Source organism: Salvelinus fontinalis, chromosome 39, assembly GCF_029448725.1.
Source record: "Salvelinus fontinalis isolate EN_2023a chromosome 39, ASM2944872v1, whole genome shotgun sequence".
NCBI classification, from domain to species: Eukaryota; Metazoa; Chordata; class Actinopteri; order Salmoniformes; family Salmonidae; genus Salvelinus; species Salvelinus fontinalis.
Window position 1 is genome coordinate 12214351 of NC_074703.1, and position 19726 is coordinate 12234076.

The window sequence follows — 19726 nt, forward strand, 5'->3', positions numbered from 1 at the left end:
GCACTTCTATGTACCAAAACGTACAACATAAAGCATGAAAATTGTCGCTTTTCTTTTCATTGGGGAATCTTAAAGTAGAATTAAGATACAATATCCATCATAGCTGGATTTTACTATATTTCAGACAAAAACCTTCCAAACTGACAAAACTGCATTTTGTTATATTTGAGACTTGATGCCAACCTTTCACGGTCACCGTACCATTAACCTAACCATGAGAAAAGTAGAATGGCACAGAAAGAAAATACTGCCTGTTGACAACTTTATTGCTTCATACAAATGTGGGTAGAAAACGAACAAAAATCACTCTAAAAATTACAAAGTCTGACTGTTATCCATTCAATTATGCCTGGTATGGACAGAGTAGGGGAGGACAGTCCATACACCTCAGATTGACATGATCTCTGGTCCAAGCTCATATTCCTGCTGTGGTAAGGTGTTCGGTGGAGTGGGTGCATCCTGTATAGAGACAGGTCACATCATCTGGTGGCTTTCCCATTCTCGTGGAGGTCCATTCTGTTAACAGTAGAAAAAAAGTAAACTAGATTATTTATCATAAGACCGTCTACTCCATAACAGGCACTGGACAATCAGATTTCAGTCAAGAAAACAAACTACAACATCTCTATCAAACATTATAAACTGGGTGGTTCGAGCCCTGAATGCTGATTGGCTCACAGCCGTGGTACATCAGACTGTATACCACGGTTATGACAAAACATGTATTTTTACCACTAATTACTTTGGTAACCAGTTTATAATAGCAATAAGGCACCTCTGGGGTTTGTGCTATATGACCAATATACCATGACTAAAGCGCTGTATCCAGGCACTCCGCGTTGCATTGTGCAAAAGAACAGCCACTAGCCGCAGTATATTGGCCATATACCACACCTCCTCGGGCCTTATTGCTTAATTAGAACTAGGGGTTATAATACACTGTGATGTGGGGAATGGTTATATACAGTACATTATCACACACCCATTCTCATCTTTAAGGTGCTGGTATAACTCTGCCTTGTTGTTCACAGAGCTGATCCTTCCGGCAAACTCCTGGTGTTTCTTGGAGTTGGCCACAGTGATTCTGTTAGTCCACATGGTGAGCAGGGACATCGGACCTACATTGTAACCACAGGGCGAAAACACACACAGAGACAGAAAGAACAGTGAAAAGGAACAATACTGGTACTGGCACGCCTAATCAACGTATTGTCCCTGAATAAAAAAGGTAATGCAGTGATGATACAAAACGAATAATAATAATAATAGAATACTACTCATTGCAATGATAACCATGAACTTGGCATTCGACAAACATGCCAGGTCACACCATGGAGCTGAGAACAATAAGGTCAAGGCCAACCAGAAGGTGGGGGGGGGGGGGGGGGGGGGGGGGGGGGGCATGCACCTTTGGCTTTTTCAGGTAGTTGAATCTCTTCCAGACGGGGCTTCTTGTTGAGAGGCTCTGGCGAGTCAGGAGAATCCTTTATGACCTCCGACTCCCCCTGCTCTTCCTTTCCACGCTCTACCACCCCCTTCAGCCTGGTGAAGGAATCAAATCAAATTTCATTTGTCACATGCGCCGAACACAACAGGTGTAGACCTTACAGTGAAATGCTTACTTAAAAGCCCTTAACCAACAATGCTTTAAGATGTTACGATATTTAAAAAAAAAAAAAGTGTTAAAGTAAAAAATTGCTAAGTGGAAAATAAAAGTCATGAATAATTAAACAGCAGCAGTAAAATAACAAGTGAGGCTATATACAGGGGGTACCTGAACAAAGTCAATGTGCAGGGGCACCGGTTAGTCTAGGTAATTGAGGTAATATGTACATGTAGTTAGAGTTAAAGTGACTATGCATAGATTATAAACAGAGTAGCAGCAGCGTAAAAGAGGGGTCTGGGTAGCCCTTTGATTAGCTATTCAGGAGTCTTATGGCTTGGGGGTAGAGTGCAACACAGTATGACACAGTGACCAGGAGAATACCATGGTACAATCCTAAACTGGTATATACAGTACCAGTCAAAAGTTGGGACACCTACTCATTCAAGGGTTTTTCTTTATTTTTGCTATTTTCTACATTGTAGAATAGTGAAGACATCAAAACTATGAAATAACATATATGGAATCATGTAGTAACCAAAAAATGTGTTAGTTAAATCAAAATATGTTTTATATTTGAGATTCTTAAAAGTAGCCACCCTGCCTTGATGACAGCTTTGCACACTCTTGGCAATATCTCAACCAGCTTCACCAGGAATGCTTTTCCAACAGTCCTGAAGGAGTTCCCACATATGCTGAGCACTTGTTGGCTGCTTTTCCTTCACTCTGCGGTCCAACTCATCCCAAACCATCTCAATTGGGGTGATGTCAGGTGATTGTGGAGGCCAGGTCATCTGATGCAGCACTCCATCACTCTCCTCCTTGGTCAAATAGCCCTTACAAAGCCTGGAAGTGTGTTGGGTAATTGTCCTGTTGGAAAAACAAATGATAGTCCCACTAAGCGCAAACCAGATTGGATGGCGTATCACTGCAGAATGCTGTGGTAACCATGCTTGTTAAGTGTGCCTTGAATTATAAATAAAATCACAGACTGTCACCAGCAAAGCACCCTCGCACCATCTCCGCCATGCTTCACGGTGGGAACCACACATGCAGAGATCATCTGTTAACCTACTCCGCGTCTCACAAAAACACAGCGGTTGGAACTGATGGATTCTATTAAAATGTAACATGTTTCAAGATAAACTGTAGTTTGTTTGTATCCTGTTTAGTGAGTATTAATGGAGTTTAGGCCATGAAACTGTGTGTATGCTAATTCAGAAAGGTTGTTGACCTAATCAGATAAGAAGAAATTGCCTAGGATCAGAGAGCAGGGTCAGGCCCTGGACAATGAAGATGGACGGGTTGTGATTCTGATATCTAGCTAAACAACGAGAGGACCATGGACATTCCACAGGGGAAAGGAGGGAAACTCATTGCGGTCATAAACTGTATAGCTGGGGAGGTGACACCTACATGAGGGTGGTGACCAAAATGGTGACCAAAAGGAGGGAAGAAAATAAGATGTTTTGTGAACTTTCTAAATGTATGCACTCAGCTGACTGTATCCTTGGTATTAAACACTTGAAACTTCTCTTGAGCTTTTGGGCTCAATTCCTTATTGCAAAGAGGTTGCAATAGCATTTTTCTTTTTACCAGAACCAAAAATCTCAAATTTGGACTCATCAGACCAAAGGACAGATTTCCACCAGTCTAATATCCATTGCACGTGTTTCTTGGCCCAAGCCAGTCTCTTCTTATTAGTGTCCTTTAGTAGTGGTTTATTTGCAGCAATTCGACAATGAAGGCCTGATTCAGGCAGTCTCCTCTGAACAGTTGATATTGAGATGTGCCTGTTACTTGAACTCTGTGAAGCATTTATTTGGGCTGCAATTATTTCTGAGGCTGGTAACTCTAATGAACTTATCCTCTGCAGCAGAGGTAACTCTGGGTCTTCCTTTCCTGAAATGCATTCCAGGTAACTACCTCATGAAGCTGGTTGAGAGAATGCCAAGAGTGTGCAAAGCTGTCATCAATGCAATGGGTGGCTACTTTGAAGAATCTCAAATATAAAATATATTTTGGTATGTTTAACAGTTTTTTGGTTATTACAGGATTCCCTATGTGTCATTTCATAGTGTTGATGTCTTCACTATTATTCTACAATGCAGAAAATAGGAAAAATAAAGAAAAACCCTTGAATGAGTAGGTGTGTCCAAACTTGACTGGGACTGTATATATCTTTTTTTTAAACATTTAAAATCGGCCAGAATTTTTTTCAGAATCACACAGTTGATTGGATGCAGGTCTGTTGTTAAAAACAGTAGGTCAGGCTTAGGTCCAACAAAATGTGTGTTGTGTCACCCTGACCTCTCTGACTCCTGCCAGCTCTTGTCCTCTGAATCCTTGTTGATGTTCTTTTCTGCCTTGTCCTCTTTGTCCTCCCTCTTCCTCCCCCGTTTCTTCCTCTCCTCTTCCTCGGGGGGTTTGCTGCGGCAGGCGATGATGCAGTCCAGAACCCTCTGGTGTCGCTCACTGCCAGCCACGTGGGTCTTCACCAGAGTCTCCAGCTCGTTCCACATGATGCGGTACTGCTCATCCCTAAAGCCCGGAGGAGACATTAACCATTAGTCAGGACAGGAGACCAGGCACACACACTGAACTTAGGGAGCGACACAGTTACACTTTGACTCTCTCCCGCACACATCCTAAACATACAAACACACATAAAAACAAACATGTACACCCACCCACCCACGTACAAACACACATGTACATACACACACGCTGTTCCCACCCCTAAACACTCAGGGTGTGACACTAAGTCACAACATCAGTCTCTCTCTCACACAGAGCCAGACTACCTTTTAGGGCCCTTTCCCCTGGAGCCCACAGTGGAGATGGGAAGAGGGTCGTTCTTCCTCTCCATATCCACCAGGTTGTAAACGGTCTTCTGGCAGGTCAGCAAGTCCTCCTCACTCAGACTCTCCTTCACTATGAGATTAGCCAGCGGAACCACCTGGATCAAACACACACACAGTTAACACACAGACAAAATTACACACACGGTTAAAAAATAAACAAACAGTGCTGTGAGGTGAACAACTGTGCAGTGTGTGAAGGAAGACTGCGGTCCTGCTCACCGCCTGCATGTTGAAGATGGTGGTCTGGGAAATGATCATTGGCCAATAGCGAGTGTAACGCTCCAGCTGCGCTTTAGCCCTCTCCGCCGGGGGCTTCCCACTAGCCTCAGCGTCTGGGGACTCTGGGACAGGAGTCAGACGGTTCTCCCTCATGAACTCTCCAAAGTCCTGCAGCAGACACACCAAAAAGACTGGTATAAAACTTCTGGTCCCACTTTAGAATAAGTGTCTTTTATACCTACCAGTGTTAACATGGTAGTTACATAGACACAGTGTAAATATAGGACATTACATTGCAGGTACACAATGTTATATAGAACACGGTATACAGCTGCTATACCAATTTGTTGTTCGTGTGTTTTCACGTTGACATTTTATTTGCATTAGATTTTTAATCAAACTCCAATTAGTTGTGACTAAACCTCCTCTGCCCCTTACAGTGATGTGGTAGTCAGTCACTATGAGGTAGAGGAGGAAGAGGTAGAGGGGTTTACATTGATGTGGTAGTCAGTCACTATGAGGTAGAGGAGGAAGAGGTAGGAAGGGCTTATAGTGATGTGGTAGTCAGTCACTATGGAGTAGAGGAGGAAGAGCTTACAGTGATGTGGTAGTCGGTCACTATGGGATAGAGGAGGAAGGGGTGGGAGGGGCTTACAGTGATGTGGTCACAAAGGGGTAGAGGAGGACGGGGTGGGAGGGGCTTACAGTGATGTGGTCACAAAGGGGTAGAGGAGGACGGGGTGGGAGGGGCTTACAGTGATGTGGTCACAAAGGGGTAGAGGAGGACGGGGTGGGAGGGGCTTACAGTGATGTGGTCACAAAGGGGTAGAGGAGGACGGGGTGGGAGGGGCTTACAGTGATGTGGTAGTCAGTCACTAAGGGGTAGAGCAGGATGGGGTGGGAGGGGCTTACAGTGATGTGGTCACAAAGGGGTAGAGGAGGACGGGGTGGGAGGGGCTTACAGTGATGTGGTAGTCAGTCACTAAGGGGTAGAGCAGGACGGGGTGGGAGGGGCTTACAGTGATGTGGTCACTATGGGGTAGTGGAGCATGGGATGGGAGGGGCTTACAGTGATGTGGTAGTCAGTCACTATGGGGTAGAGGAGGAAGAGGTAGAGGGGCTTACAGTGATGTGGTAGTCAGTCACTATGGGGTAGAGGAGGAAGAGGTGGGAGGGGCTTACAGTGATGTGGTAGTCAGTCACTATGGGGTAGAGGAGGAAGAGGTGGGAGGGGCTTACAGTGATGCGGTAGTCAGTCACCCGGCCCCCGCAGCCCTCGCTAATGGAGGGAGGGTCCTCCAGGGTGGAGCGGGTGCTATTGAGCACGTGCAGGAAGATCTCCCCGCCGTGGCTGCTCAGCATGTGGCTGATGACCTTTGACCCGGACTTCCTGGGCTGCTCCAGCAGCACTGAGCGACCTGCAATGCAATCAACCACCATCTGTATTTCAACTACATTTCTTTTGTATTCTCCATATGCAAGTAGTATTAACATTTAGGGTAGGTGGTAGAGGCAAGGGGTCAGGGCAAAAATATTCAGGCTCACCGTTCAGCAAGAAGTTGGTCAAACACGATGAGGGTCGGCTGTTGACGTCCGTAGGCGATATCCGATAGGCTCCAGTGCAGTAGTGCAGTTCTGAGCCACCAGTTCACACACAGACACACGCAAGAAAGATGGAAAATATCCAGATAAGCCAAAGGAGAATATTACATGAAATGCTCTTGGGATTTTGATGTGTCGATATCAAGGATATTTTCAGTCATTTTTCAATCGCTTCTTTTATCTTTATAATTTCAAACATCACTCAAGCCCCACCTCTACCGGGACTTTTCTTTCAGTTAGCGTGACATCAAACATACAAAAAATAACTACGTTTCCCAGGGTTCATGGTGCCTACCTACACTGTTGGTGCGAGGAGTGCACCACTTAAGAGTAACCGTCTCCTTAAGTCCACTGTCTCGACTCGTACTACCAGCCATGTGCAGGTCGCCTGAACAACAGAAAAAGAGAGATGAAAGGGAGAAAAAGTCTTACTGAATGTTTACTGTAGTGGTTTATGGCCAAGCCACTAAAAGCCACAATAACTTAGTGGCCAAAACAATACAGATTATTTTATTATTATTATTATTTTTTTTAAAACCTCACCACTTTTGAAGAACTCAAGATGGGCGTCCCTGTGATGTAGGAGTTCTACATCGTAATTGGCCGATGTGTTGGCGTGCTGCTCCTCCTTCAACCCAATGGGAGAAAGGGAAGACAAAAAAAAACAGACATCAGCGAGTTATTATTTTCATTGACATTGTAGTCATTTGGCAGACGCTCTTATCCTACTTGCAGTAGTGAGTGCCTATCCACTGCTGCCATCAAGACAAACAAACATTGCTGCTTTCTTGTTAACAACAAGGGTTCGAGAAGTACCAGCAAATGCATAAACCACTGATCTTTGCATCGTCTCTGGCTCCCTCTCTTTTGTTCTTCCTATAAGGTGATTCCAGTGATGTGAAGATTGACAGCTGTGGTTGTTGCAGTCTAAAGTTTAAGGGTCTGACGTGTATTTCAGTGAAAAGGGCTGTACATGTTTTCTAACCCAGATGAATAACATGGGACTACATGGAGGACAAAAACATTTGGGGTGAAAGTTAGGAGATAGGCGTCTACCTGCCTGTCATGGCTAAGGACTAAATTACTTACTATTCAAATGAGGAAGAAAGAGGAAAGAGAGAGAGAAAGGAGAGGAGGGACAGAGGGTGGTCTGATATCAATACGTACTACTCAACACAGCACAAAGGACCACAACAAAACACTACAAGGAGGGACTGCGACCAATCAACTCTGAGGTAGAGAAGGCACCAACAAGGAGTCAGACAGGACATGAGGCCGGGGTGGGGGGGGGGAAACTACAGGGCACATAATGTGTACATTCTCATCCACCAAACATGCTAACACTCTCAACTCTGATTGGCTGCTGGAATGTCACGTGGACAATCGGCGGTCAATCAAAAGTGAGGGCCGTTGAGCGTCCGATGGATGGACAAAACCAATCCACACAGCCTTGCGTTCTGCGGTCCCTCTTGGTGTGTGTTTAAGAGTACTGACCTGCTCGCAAATATTTAATGTCGGCTAGCAAAACAGAAAATACAGCATGAAAACAGCAGCGGTTCCAAGAGTCATTTCAACATGATGATGAACAAACAAAGAACCGTGTGTAAAATTATAGTGCACAATGGCTGACGGGGAAGAAGGAAGTTTGTGACATTTTGGGGCTGAGGATGGGGTGGGGGTGTGGCAAGGTTAGGGTATCAGAAGGTTGAGGCGAGTGAAGCGATAGGTGCATTGGGTGGAAGGGCCAATAGAAATGTGTAATGTGTTGGTTTGTGGATGCAGAGAAAACAAGTGGGCGGGTCAGGATAGGTCATTTTGCAGACGGGATTTCGCCCTTTTCAAACATTCGTCCAGCCATCAAAAATAGCCCACCTTATACCTTAAATAGCTAATCTAACATCAGTCATGACATGAAGGAGGCGGGAAAATAGTAACCTCAAGACTGCTGGGACACAGCCCTGAAGGAAGTAATGGGTGGGAGTTAGTGAAAAGGGTGAAAGGTTATAGATGGGGCTGGTGAAGGCCTGAACCTTGGGAGATCTAGAGGAGAGAAGATGTACCTTCATTGGGATGTTGGTGATGGTGGTGGAGGCAAGGTCAAAGTGCTGCTGCACTAGAATGTTGAGTTTGGTGGCCAGGTGCCTCCCTGCCCGCACACTGTGAACCTCGCTGGTCAGCAGAGAGGAGACCTGCCGGTACAGAGGAGGACTATGTAGGACTAACACTAACAGAGTAGCATGCCATTTTTTTATGGTATGGCATCTCTAAGGAACTTGGTAACTACAGCATGTGGAAATGAGCACACGTTAACAGGGTACTTACAGTATACTTTATCTCCATCAGATTAAGTATGCGTTGATATGACAAAGTGTGTTTGGAGCGATGTTATACATATCTAGATTAACTTTAAGACTAGGTGAAAACAGAGTCAATTTAATGCAACCCTGAGCAGGTTTAAACCTACCTCTTTCTTTGGTCGGTCTGAGACCAGGGTGTCCTCTCCTTGAGGGAAGATGTGGACGAGCACCAGCTCACACTGCTGGATAGACATCAGTCTGAAACACAGAGACACATTGGAATGCATCGGAAGGATTCAAGATACTTCCTTAGGATCCTCTCAAAGCCCTTCTAAGATGCCCAATGAAATTACCCCAGTGTAACAAATCTCCTCCTCTAAATCCAATTGAATTTTCCCATCAAAAATCTGACTTGTGAAGTTTATCTTTTATCCCCACTAAAGAGTGTAAAAACAGTGTCATTCTCTTCTCAATCTCTCATACCTGTCTGAGCCTGCTGCCATTTTGTTTTGCTCTAGAATGGTCTCTTGCACACAGTCCTCCAGCATTCGCACATGGGTGTCACTGTGTAACAGACAGAAACACACAATACCCCATTAGGACGTCCATGGATGCCTTCAAAGATGGGCATTACTTCAGTATCTACAGGTTCTCAATTAATAACCAGGTTTAACAAAATCAATAGATAATCTCTTTTGGTACTGTCCTTCGGTGGCTCGCTTTTGGAGACAGGTCCAGGAGTGGTTAAGTCCTAATGTCTGTGTTCAGAGGGACCTACAAACAGTACTGTTAGGAGATCTGAAAAAACCACCAATCAATGGTAAATATGAGTATTTATTTTAAGGGAAATCTTGGTACAAACAGAGAGGTTCAAGACCTTTGCAAGTCTTCACAGTAAAATAGAATAATGTATTGCAAAAGGAAATATTAAAACTATAGTGTACTGGGAAAGATGGGTTAGTCTGTGGACATCTGAGGGTTGGAATTAAGATTGTAGTGGTCAATTTGTCAGGGCATGGACTCAACAAGCTCTCGAAAGCATTCCACAGGGATGGTGGCCCATGTTGACTCCAATGCTTCCCACAGTTGTGTCAAGTTGGCTGGATGTCCTTTGGGTGGTGGACCATTCTTGATATACACGAGCAACTGTTGTGCGTGGAAAACCCAGCAGCGTTGCAGTTCTTGACACTCAAACCGGTGCACCTGGCACCAATTACCATACCCCATTGAAAGGCACAACTATTTTGTCTTGCCCATTTACCCTCTGAATGACACATACACAATCCATGTCTCAAGGCTTAACAATCCTTCTTTACCCTGTCTCCTCCCTTCCATCTATACCAGGGCTCCACAACCCTGTTCCTGGAGCGCTACCCTCCTGTATGTTTTTTTTCCAACCCCAGTTGTAACTAACCCGATTCATCTTATCAACCAGCTAATTATGAGAATCAGGTGTGCTAGATTAGGGTTGGAGAGAAAACTTGCAGGACAGTAGCTCTCCAGGAACAGTGTTGGAGAGCCCTGATCTACACTGATTGAAGTGGATTTAACAAGTGAAATCAATAAGGGATCATAGCTTTCACCTCGATTCACCTGATCAGTTTATGTCAGGGTTCCCCAACTGGCGGCCTGTATATGAACAGTAATTTTTTACAATTATTGTTGGACATAAAAGATTGTAAAAAGACCAAGAAATCAGCTCCAAGTGATTTTAATTTCGGAAATCTGTTCCAAAGTATTACCACGCATAATAGAAATATGTAATTGTATACAAATGTCAGCAAGGTTTGAAGTGATTATGTTTCAGTCTTCTGTTTGGGCATCTTGCGGTCAATGTCCAGCCTATACATTAATTGTAATTATGTTACAGCCCCCTGAACATTCACTCATGAAAAAAATAAATAATAATAATTGGCCTGCAGCTAAATCCAGTTGATGATCCCTGGTCTATGTAAAGTACACTCAGTGTATATTTAGAATTGTAATGTTTTCCACAGGTCCTCCAACTAGGTGAGAGGGGGGGTAGTGGAATAATAAAAAAATAAATATATACAGTACCAATCTAAAGTTTGGACACACCTACTCATTCAAGGGTTTTTCTTTATTTTTACTATTTTCAACATTGTATGAAAAGTATGAAATAACACAAATGGAATCACGTAGTAAGCTAAAAAGTGGTAAAAATATATTTTATATTTGAGATTCTTCAAAGTAGCCACCCTTTGCCTTGATGACAACTTTGCACACTCTTGGCATTCTCTCAACCAGCTCAAGAGGTAGTCACCTGGAATGCATTTCATTTAACAGGTGTGCCTTCTTAAAAGTTCATTTGTGGAATTTATTTCCTTCTTAATGTGTTTGATAGCCCGATTTGGTCCACATTATGGCAAGAACAGCTCAAATAAACAAAGAGAAATGACAGTCCATCATTACTTTAATACATAAGCCAGCAGCATGCCACCCTGCATTCTACTGCTGGCTTGCTTCTAAAGCTAAGCAGTTGGTCCTGGATGGGAGACCAGATGTTGCTGGAAGTGGTGTTGGAGTGCCAGTAGGAGGCCCCCTTTCCTCTGGTCTAAAAAAATATCCCAATGCCCCGGGGCATTAACTGGGGACATTGCCCCATGTAGGGAGCCGTCTTTTGGATGGGACGTTAAACAGGTGTCCTGACTCTCTGTGGTCACTAAAGATCCCATGACACTTATTGTAAGAGTAGGGGTGTTAACCCCAGCGTTCTGGCAAAATTTCCAATCTGGCCGTCATACCATCACAGTCACCTAATCATCCCCAGTTTACAATTGGCTCTTTCATCCCTCTCCCCTGTAACTATTCCCTAGGTTGTTGCTGTAAATGAGAATGTGTTCTCCGTCAACTAACCTGGTTAAATAAAAAAAGATCAGTCAATCTGGAAAATGTCAAGAACTTTGAAAGTTTCTTCAAGTGCAGTCACAAAAACCATCAAGCACTATCATGGAACTGGCTCTCATGAGGACCGCCACAGGAAAGGAAGACCCAGAGTTACCTCCGCTGCAGAGGATAAGTTCATTAGAGTTACCAGCCTCAGAAATTGCAGCACAAATAAATGCTTCAGAGTTCAAGTAACAGACACATCTCAACATCAACCGTTCAGAGGACTGTGTGAATCAGGCCTTCATGTCAAATTGCTGCAAAGAAACCACTACTAAAGTACACCAATAAGAAACAGAGACATGCTTGGGCCAAGAAACACGAGCAATGGACATTAGACCGGTGGAAACGTTGTGAGACATGGTGTGGGTGAACGTATGATCTCTGCATGTGTATTTCCCACTGTAAAACATGGAGGATGAGATATCATGGTGCTTTGCTGGTGACAGTCTGTGATTTATTTAGAATTCAAGGCCCATTTAACCAGCAAGGCTACCACAGCATTCTGCAGCGATACACCATCCCATCTGGTTTGCGCTTAGTGGGACTATCATTTGTTTCTCAACAGGACAATGACTCAACACACCTCCAGGTTGTGTAAGGGCTATTTGACCAAGAAGCAGTGACGGAGTGCTGCATCAGATGACCTGGCCTCCACAATCACCCGACTTCAACACAATTGAGATGGTTTGGGATGAGTTGGACCGCAGAGTGAAGGAAAAGCAGCCAACAAGTGCTCAGCATATGTGGGAACTCCTTCAAGACTGTTGGAAAAGCATTCCAGGTAATTGCTGGTTGAGAGAATGCCAAGAGTGTGCAAAGCTGTCATCAAGGCAAAGGGTGGCTACTTTGAAGAATCTCAAATATATTTCGATTTTTAAAACACTTCTTTAGTTACTACATGATTCCATATGTGTTATATCATAGTTTTGATGTCTTCACTATTATTCTACAATGTAGAAAATAGTAAAAATAAAGAAAAACCTGTGAATGAGTAGGTGTGTCCAAACGTTTGACTGGTACTGTATAAAAAAAGGGGATTAGAAATGATTCAAGTAATGTTAACTGATCTATCCCTCAAAAAAATGGTATTATAATAAATAAACAGGTTTACTAACTATGTTAATGTTTACCTCTTGGCGTTTGTGAGGCAGATAATGCGCCCCCTGTTGGCCACCCTGTCAGCCGTGTCCATGAGGATGGTGCGTGCCTCGTGCTGGTACTCAGTGATCTTACACAGTGACTCCACCGCTGCCACCAGGCCGTGCAGGACGCTGCAACACTCAGGGTCCTCCTGCGGGTTAGGTGGACCCACAGCTGCCAGAGCAGACATGAGCTATCACATGAATACAAAGGGAAGCAAGTTAAGTCAACCATACATTACAACAAAACCTCTATCACGACAGGATTGGTTAACCTCAAAATGAGACAATGAGATTGGTAGTAGTAGTGAGTGGTGCAATAACAAAAAGCTGCAGACTTTCAACAATAGATTGTACAGCACTAATTCTATGATTCTAAGAAAAATTGTTGCCCTGTTGATAAATAAGCATCCATCTCTCGAAGATGGAAATAAAGTACCTCATGAGTGCTTTGGTCCTCTTGCCTCCAGCTGTTCAGAATGTGGAACTCTGAATCACTCACAATGTAGTTGATCTGAAACATAACCACTGAAGGAATATAATGTGCTGTGCCCAACTCAGAATATGAATGAACACAGACGAGTTGGCCATCGCACAGACAGACTATACTCTGTTCTGACCTGGGCTAAAACAGACTAGACCGCCAGGCTATGGGATGGAGGGACTCACCAGTTTCTTGAGGGGGTAAACGTCGTAGAGGATGCGGCAGTACTCCATGGAGCACTCCACAGCACAGGTCCACAGGGACTTGGACACTGGGGCCAGCGGGATCATGCCCTGGCCACGGCTTTTTGTCAGCACGTCACACTCCACCTGCTGCCGACTGGACTCTGCCATGTAAGGGCAGTGGTCGACCACGAAGGCCGTCTTGTGGGAGACTGAGAACATCTTCATCTCTGGTTCAGCCCTGTGTGAGTTCTGCTGATGTGATAGGAGGAGATATTTCGTCTGGTGTTAAGATACCACCTCTTAATTTAGATGAAAAGAGCAAGGCACCAGTAACGTTAGCTAGCTACAGCCTATGTACTGACACCAATTTACATTGCTAATATATACTGTAGCTAACTAGGTTGAAAGAGAAACATGCCCTATGACAATGTCCTTTAGCTATAGATTTAGCTAGCTAACGATAGTTAGCTAAAATAAGTTACCCTGGCCCCGGCAATGTCGTTAGGATAACGGTCGTTAGCTAGCTTGCTTACTTTACTTGGCTAGCTAGATTTACTTACTAGCGTTAGCTAGCCAGCTAGTTTCCAGAACCGATTAAAACACTTCATTGGTACGTTAGCTAGCTAGCTAAGTAGTGTGTGAGACGTCTGCAGAAGTACCTTGGACCAATGAGACTGAGGCGCGTCGATTTGCTGACGTTAACCCAAGCTAATGTTAGTTTATTTTGCTAGACAGATTAGCTATCAAACATAGTTAGCTAACAAATTAGTCTAAAATAAAATCAGGTTTTCACACCATATAGCACCCGTACTGTATGGTTCCTTTCCACCAACGAAAATACGGACTGTAGTTGTACAACTAAGTTAATAGGTATGTAGGTAATAAAAAAACGACATAATGCTGGAGCAAAAAATCAAAGGCGGACGTAGATGTTATTGATGGAACCATGTCCGTCGTGTATGGATGGTCCGTGTCTTACTTCAATATCTTTTCATGGTTCCTGTCTTCTTTGCTGATAAATTGAGCAGGGTTCCCCAAGTAGAGGCCCGCGGACCAAATTTGGTTTTATTTGGCCCCCCAAGATTTCTGAATGTTCCTTGTTGGACATAAAAGACCAGGAAATCAGCTCCGATTGATTTTAATTTTGGAAATATGTCCTCAAATATTCCCATTCATATTTTTTAAATTTAACTAGGAAAGTCAGTTTAGAACAAATTATTATTTACAATGACGGATTACCGGAAAACAGTGGGCTAACTGCTTTGTTCCGAGGCAGCACGACAGATTTTTACCTTGTCAGCTCCGGGATACGATCCAGCAACTTTTCGTGACTGGCCCAACGCTCTAACCACTAGGCTACCTGCCGCCACGTATGTGATTGTATACCAAAATATATCAATTTATTGGGTTTATATAGCACTTTTCTACCGACTAAGCAACCATTTTTGTGTCAGAACGTTCACCACACATCAGCTATCAGGTGGAGAGGTGAGGAGTGATGTATGCCAATTAGGAATGAGGGGGGTGATTAGGCGGTCATGATGGAATGTGGCCAGGTTGGGAATTTAGCCATGACACCGGGGTGAAAACCCCTACTCTTACAATAAACTTCATGAGATTTTGAATGACCACAGAGTCTAAACTCCAGTTTTAATGTCCCATCCGAAAGACGGCACCCAAATGTTCCCAAATGTAATCAAGGTTTGAAATTATTCTGTTTTAGTCAAATATTATATCTGTTTAGGCTTCTTGTGGTCAATTTGAAGTCCACAAATATATTTTTATTATGTTACGCCCCCCAGACCATCCACTCAATAAAAAATTGGCCCATGGCTGAATCTAGCTGATGATCCCTGCTGTTGAAAATTTGCACAATCGATGTGCAGCATATGACGCGTTCAATATTAAATATTTTTCATTTAATCGTATAAATAATGTATTTCAAAAATAATGTATTTGCTTTCATTTCAATTTGTCATCATGGCAATACTCTGTATTCTGATAAGAAAGGTTATAACAGTATTTGTCAGGGCACTATTATGATGGGGAACAGTATAAGGAACAGTTGACACAAACCTATCTGATGGGGTATCAGTATCTGATAGGAAGCAAAGATGGGAAAGAAAAGTATCTGCGAACACTGTGATATGGAACTTATCTAATGGGAAACCGTATGGTGGAGAACAGTAGGTCTATCTAATATGGAACAACATATGGAACAGCTTAGCGATCACTGCACCTGTACACAGCCCATCTGTAAATAGCCCACCCAACTACCCCATCCCCATATTGTTATTTATTTTTGCTATTTTGCACCCCAGTATCCCTACTAGCACATCATCATCTGCACATCTATCACTCCAGTGTTAATGCTAAATTGTAATTAATTCGCCACTATGGCCTATTTATTGCTTAACCTTCCTAATCTTACTTAATTTGCACACACTGTAAATATATTTTTCTATTGTGTTATATTGACTGTACGCTTGTTTATCCCATGTGTAACTCTGTGTTGTTGTTTTTGTTGCACTGCTTTGCTTTTGTCACGTTCCTGACCTGTTTTCTGTTTAGTTTTGTGTGTTAGTTGGTCAGGACGTGAGTTTGGGTGGGCATTCTATGTTGTCTGTTTCTATGTTGGTTTAGGGTTGCCTGGTATGGCTCTCAATTGGAGGCAGGTGTTTGGCGTTCCTCTAATTGAGAGTCATATTTAGGTAGGCGGTTCACAGTGTTTGTTTGTGGGTGGTTGTCTCCTGTGTCCGTGTCAATGTTTGCACCATACGGGACTGTATACGGTTTGTTCATTTCATGTAGTCTGTTCCTGTTCATTTCGTTCTTCACGTTGTATGTAAGTTCGTCGTTCAGGTCTGTCTACTTTCGTTTTGTTATTTTGTATCATTTTCAAGTATAGTTCGTTTTCTGTCTACGTCGTGTTTGTTATTTTGTCGTGTCTTCAATAAATCATTATGTCTTCACAATCCGCTGCGCCTTGGTTCCCTCAATACTCCTCCTTCTCCGAAAATGGAGAGGAGGAGGAACATCGTTACAGAACCACCCACCAATCCAGAGCCAAGCAGCGGGTTAAACGGAGTAAGGGACAGCGCAAGAAGGAGGAATGGACTTGGGACGATGTATTGGACGGTAAAGGTTGCTACACATGGGAGGAGATCCTGGCTGGAAGGGATCGCCTCCCATGGGAACAGGTGGAGGCACTGAGGAGAGCAGAGGCTACTGGAGTGAAGAACCGGAGTTATGAGGGGACGCGTCTTGCACGGAAGCCCGAAAAGCCCGTGAGTAATTCCCAAAAAATTCTTGGGGGGGGGCTAAGGGGTTGTGGGCCAAGGGCAGGTAGGAGACCTGCGCCCACTTCCCAGGCTAACCGTGGAGAGCGGGAGTACGGGCAGACACCGTGTTACGCAGTAGAGCGCACGGTGTCTCCTGTACGTGTGCATAGCCCAGTGCGGGTTATTCCACCTCCCCGCACTGGTAGGGCTAGATTGGGCATTGAGCCAGGTGTCATGAGGCCGGCTCAACGCGTCTGGTCTCCAGTGCGTCTCCTCGGGCCGGCATACATGGCACCTGCCTTACGCATGGTTTCCCCGGTTCGCCTGCATAGCCCAGTGCGGGCTATTCCACCTTGCCGCACTGGCAGGGCGACCGGGAGCATTCAACCAGGTAAGGTTGGGCAGGCTCAATGCTCAAGAGAGCCAGTACGCCTGCACGGTCCGGTATTTCCGGCGCCACCTCCCCGCCCCAGCCTAGTACCTACAGTGCCTACATTACGCACTAGGCTACCAGTGCATTTCCAGAGCCCTGTTCCTCCTCCACGCACTCTCCCTGTAGTGCGTGCATCTAGCCCGGTGCCTCCAGTTCCGGCCCCACGCACTAAGCTACCAGTGCGTCTCCAGAGCCCTGTACACACTATATATTCTCCCCCTACTAATCCTGATGTGCTTGTCCTCAGCCCGGCGTCACCAGTGCCGGTACCACGCATCAGGGGTAGAGTAGGCTTTGAGGATACAGTGTGCCCTGTCCCTGCTCCCCGCACTAGTAGGAAGGTGCTTATCATTAGCACGGTGCCTCCAGTTCCGGCACCACGCACCAGGTCTACAGTGCGCCATATCCGGCCAGAGCCATCCGTCTCCCCAGCGCCATCTGAGCCATCCGTCTCCCCAGCGCCATCTGAGCCATCCGTCTCCCCAGCGCCATCTGAGCCATCCGTCTCCCCAGCGCCATCTGAGCCATCCGTCTGCCAGGAGCCTGCAAAGCCGCCCGTCTGCCATGAGCCTGCAAAGCCGCCCGTCTGCCATGAGCCTACAGAGCCGTCAGCCAGACAGGAGCCGCTAGAGCCATCAGCCAGACAGGAGCCGCTAGAGCCGTCAGCCAGACAGGATCTGCCAGAGCCGCCAACCAGACAGGATCTGCCAGAGCCGCCAACCAGACAGGATCTGCCAGAGCCGCCAACCAGACAGGATCTGCCAGAGCCGCCAACCAGACAGGATCTGCCAGAGCCGCCAACCAGACAGGATCTGCCAGAGCCGCCAACCAGACAGGATCTGCCAGAGCCGCCAACCAGACAGGATCTGCCAGAGCCGCCAACCAGACAGGATCTGCCAGAGCCGCCAACCAGACAGGATCTGCCAGAGCCGCCAACCAGACAGGATCTGCCAGAGCCGTCAGAGCGCCATGAGCAGCCAGAGCCGTCAAAGAGCCATGTGCAGCCAGAGCCGTCAGTGAGCCATGAGCAGCCAGAGCCGTCAGAGCGCCATGAGCGTCGTGAGCCGTCAGCCTGCCATGAGCGTCGAGAGCCGTCAGCCTGCCATGAGCGTCGAGAGCCGTCAGCCTGCCATGAGCGTCGAGAGCCGTCAGCCTGCCATGAGCGTCGAGAGCCGTCAGCCTGCCATGAGCGTCGAGAGCCGTCAGCCTGCCATGAGCGTCGAGAGCCGTCAGCCAGCCATGAGCATCGAGAGTCGTCAGTCAGCCATGAGCTGCCCTTCAGCCTGAAAAGGCTGGATACCCAGAACTGCCCATCAGTCCAGAGCTGTCTCTCTGTCCGGAGCTGCCTTTCAGTCCGGAGTTGCCCCTCTATCCTAATCTCCCTCTATCTTCATCTATCTCTATAGTCTTATCTATCCCTCTATCTTGATTTATCTCTCTGTCCTGGTGTTATCTTTATTTAATATATTATTAAGAGAATTGTGTGGGGGAAGAAAGAGGGTGGACATTCTTTGTGGGAGGAAGTTAGGATGGATTATGGTGGGGTGGGAACCGCGCCCGGAGCCTGAGCCACCACCGTGGTTAGATGCCCACCCAGACCCTCCCCTAGACTTTGTGCTGGTGCGTCCGGAGTTCGCACCTTGTGGGGGGGGTACTGTCACGTTCCTGACCTGTTTTCTGTTTAGTTTTGTGTGTTAGTTGGTCAGGACGTGAGTTTGGGTGGGCATTCTATGTTGTCTGTTTCTATGTTGGTTTAGGGTTGCCTGGTATGGCTCTCAATTGGAGGCAGGTGTTTGGCGTTCCTCTAATTGAGAGTCATATTTAGGTAGGCGGTTCACAGTGTTTGTTTGTGGGTGGTTGTCTCCTGTGTCCGTGTCAATGTTTGCACCATACGGGACTGTATACGGTTTGTTCATTTCATGTAGTCTGTTCCTGTTCATTTCGTTCTTCACGTTGTATGTAAGTTCGTCGTTCAGGTCTGTCTACTTTCGTTTTGTTATTTTGTATCATTTTCAAGTATAGTTCGTTTTCTGTCTACGTCGTGTTTGTTATTTTGTCGTGTCTTCAATAAATCATTATGTCTTCACAATCCGCTGCGCCTTGGTTCCCTCAATACTCCTCCTTCTCCGAAAATGGAGAGGAGGAGGAACATCGTTACAGCTTTATCTAGGCCAGGTCGCAGTTGTAAATGAGAACTTGTTCTCAACTGGCCTATCTGGTTAAATAAAGGTGATTTTTTTATTTTAAAAAGTATCTGACAGGGAATTTGATTGGGAACAGAAAAGTTAACAAGATGTGCTCGATATTCATTGTCAACACTCAAGATATAAAATTCAAAAGGCCCTCGCACATCTGAGCTATCTTTGTTACAGGTGCATGGTAACAGTTGAATAAGATGAGAAAAAGAAGCAACCCGCACACTGCTCTTGCTAGTATCAATGCTCTTTATTAAGCTTTACGTATCGGCTTCTAGGCCTTCGTAAGAGCTTTTTAATTTTTTTGAAAAAGCTCTAACGCAAGCCTTGAGGCCGATACATACTTAATAAACCGTAGTGATACTAGCAAGAGCAGTGTGCGGGTTTCTCAAGACATGAAAGTGCACAATATATGTATGGATGTCAAACGATTGTTCAATTAAATGTGATTTATTTTGGCCTTCCTACTGTTATGTTCATTTTGTTCGTTATATCACTGCCTTTTCAAGACCCC

The 19726-nt window shown here is 45.2% G+C and overlaps 1 protein-coding gene across 7 annotated transcripts; it reads right to left on the reverse strand.

The window, feature by feature from the left end:
• Positions 1 to 240: 240 nt before the first annotated feature.
• Positions 241 to 14279, reverse strand: LOC129838483 (integrator complex subunit 13-like). 7 transcript variants are annotated; one of them, XM_055905467.1, is made up of 17 exons: positions 14099 to 14277; positions 13304 to 13552; positions 13074 to 13148; positions 12626 to 12828; positions 9069 to 9149; positions 8753 to 8843; positions 8349 to 8477; positions 6832 to 6916; positions 6584 to 6676; positions 6232 to 6321; positions 5926 to 6104; positions 4687 to 4854; positions 4408 to 4562; positions 3914 to 4144; positions 1409 to 1542; positions 983 to 1118; positions 241 to 516 (listed from the first exon to the last, which is right to left on the reverse strand). In XM_055905467.1, the coding sequence occupies exons 1-17, from the start codon at positions 14099 to 14101 to the stop codon at positions 480 to 482; spliced, it is 2139 nt and encodes a 712-aa protein (XP_055761442.1). In that variant the 5' UTR covers positions 14102 to 14277; the 3' UTR covers positions 241 to 479. The 7 variants fall into 7 exon arrangements, with proteins under 7 accessions (XP_055761442.1, XP_055761441.1, XP_055761445.1 ...); XM_055905466.1 differs by having other exon boundaries at positions 13304 to 13555; XM_055905470.1 differs by lacking the exon at positions 14099 to 14277 and adding an exon at positions 13963 to 14092.
• Positions 14280 to 19726: the final 5447 nt, after the last annotated feature.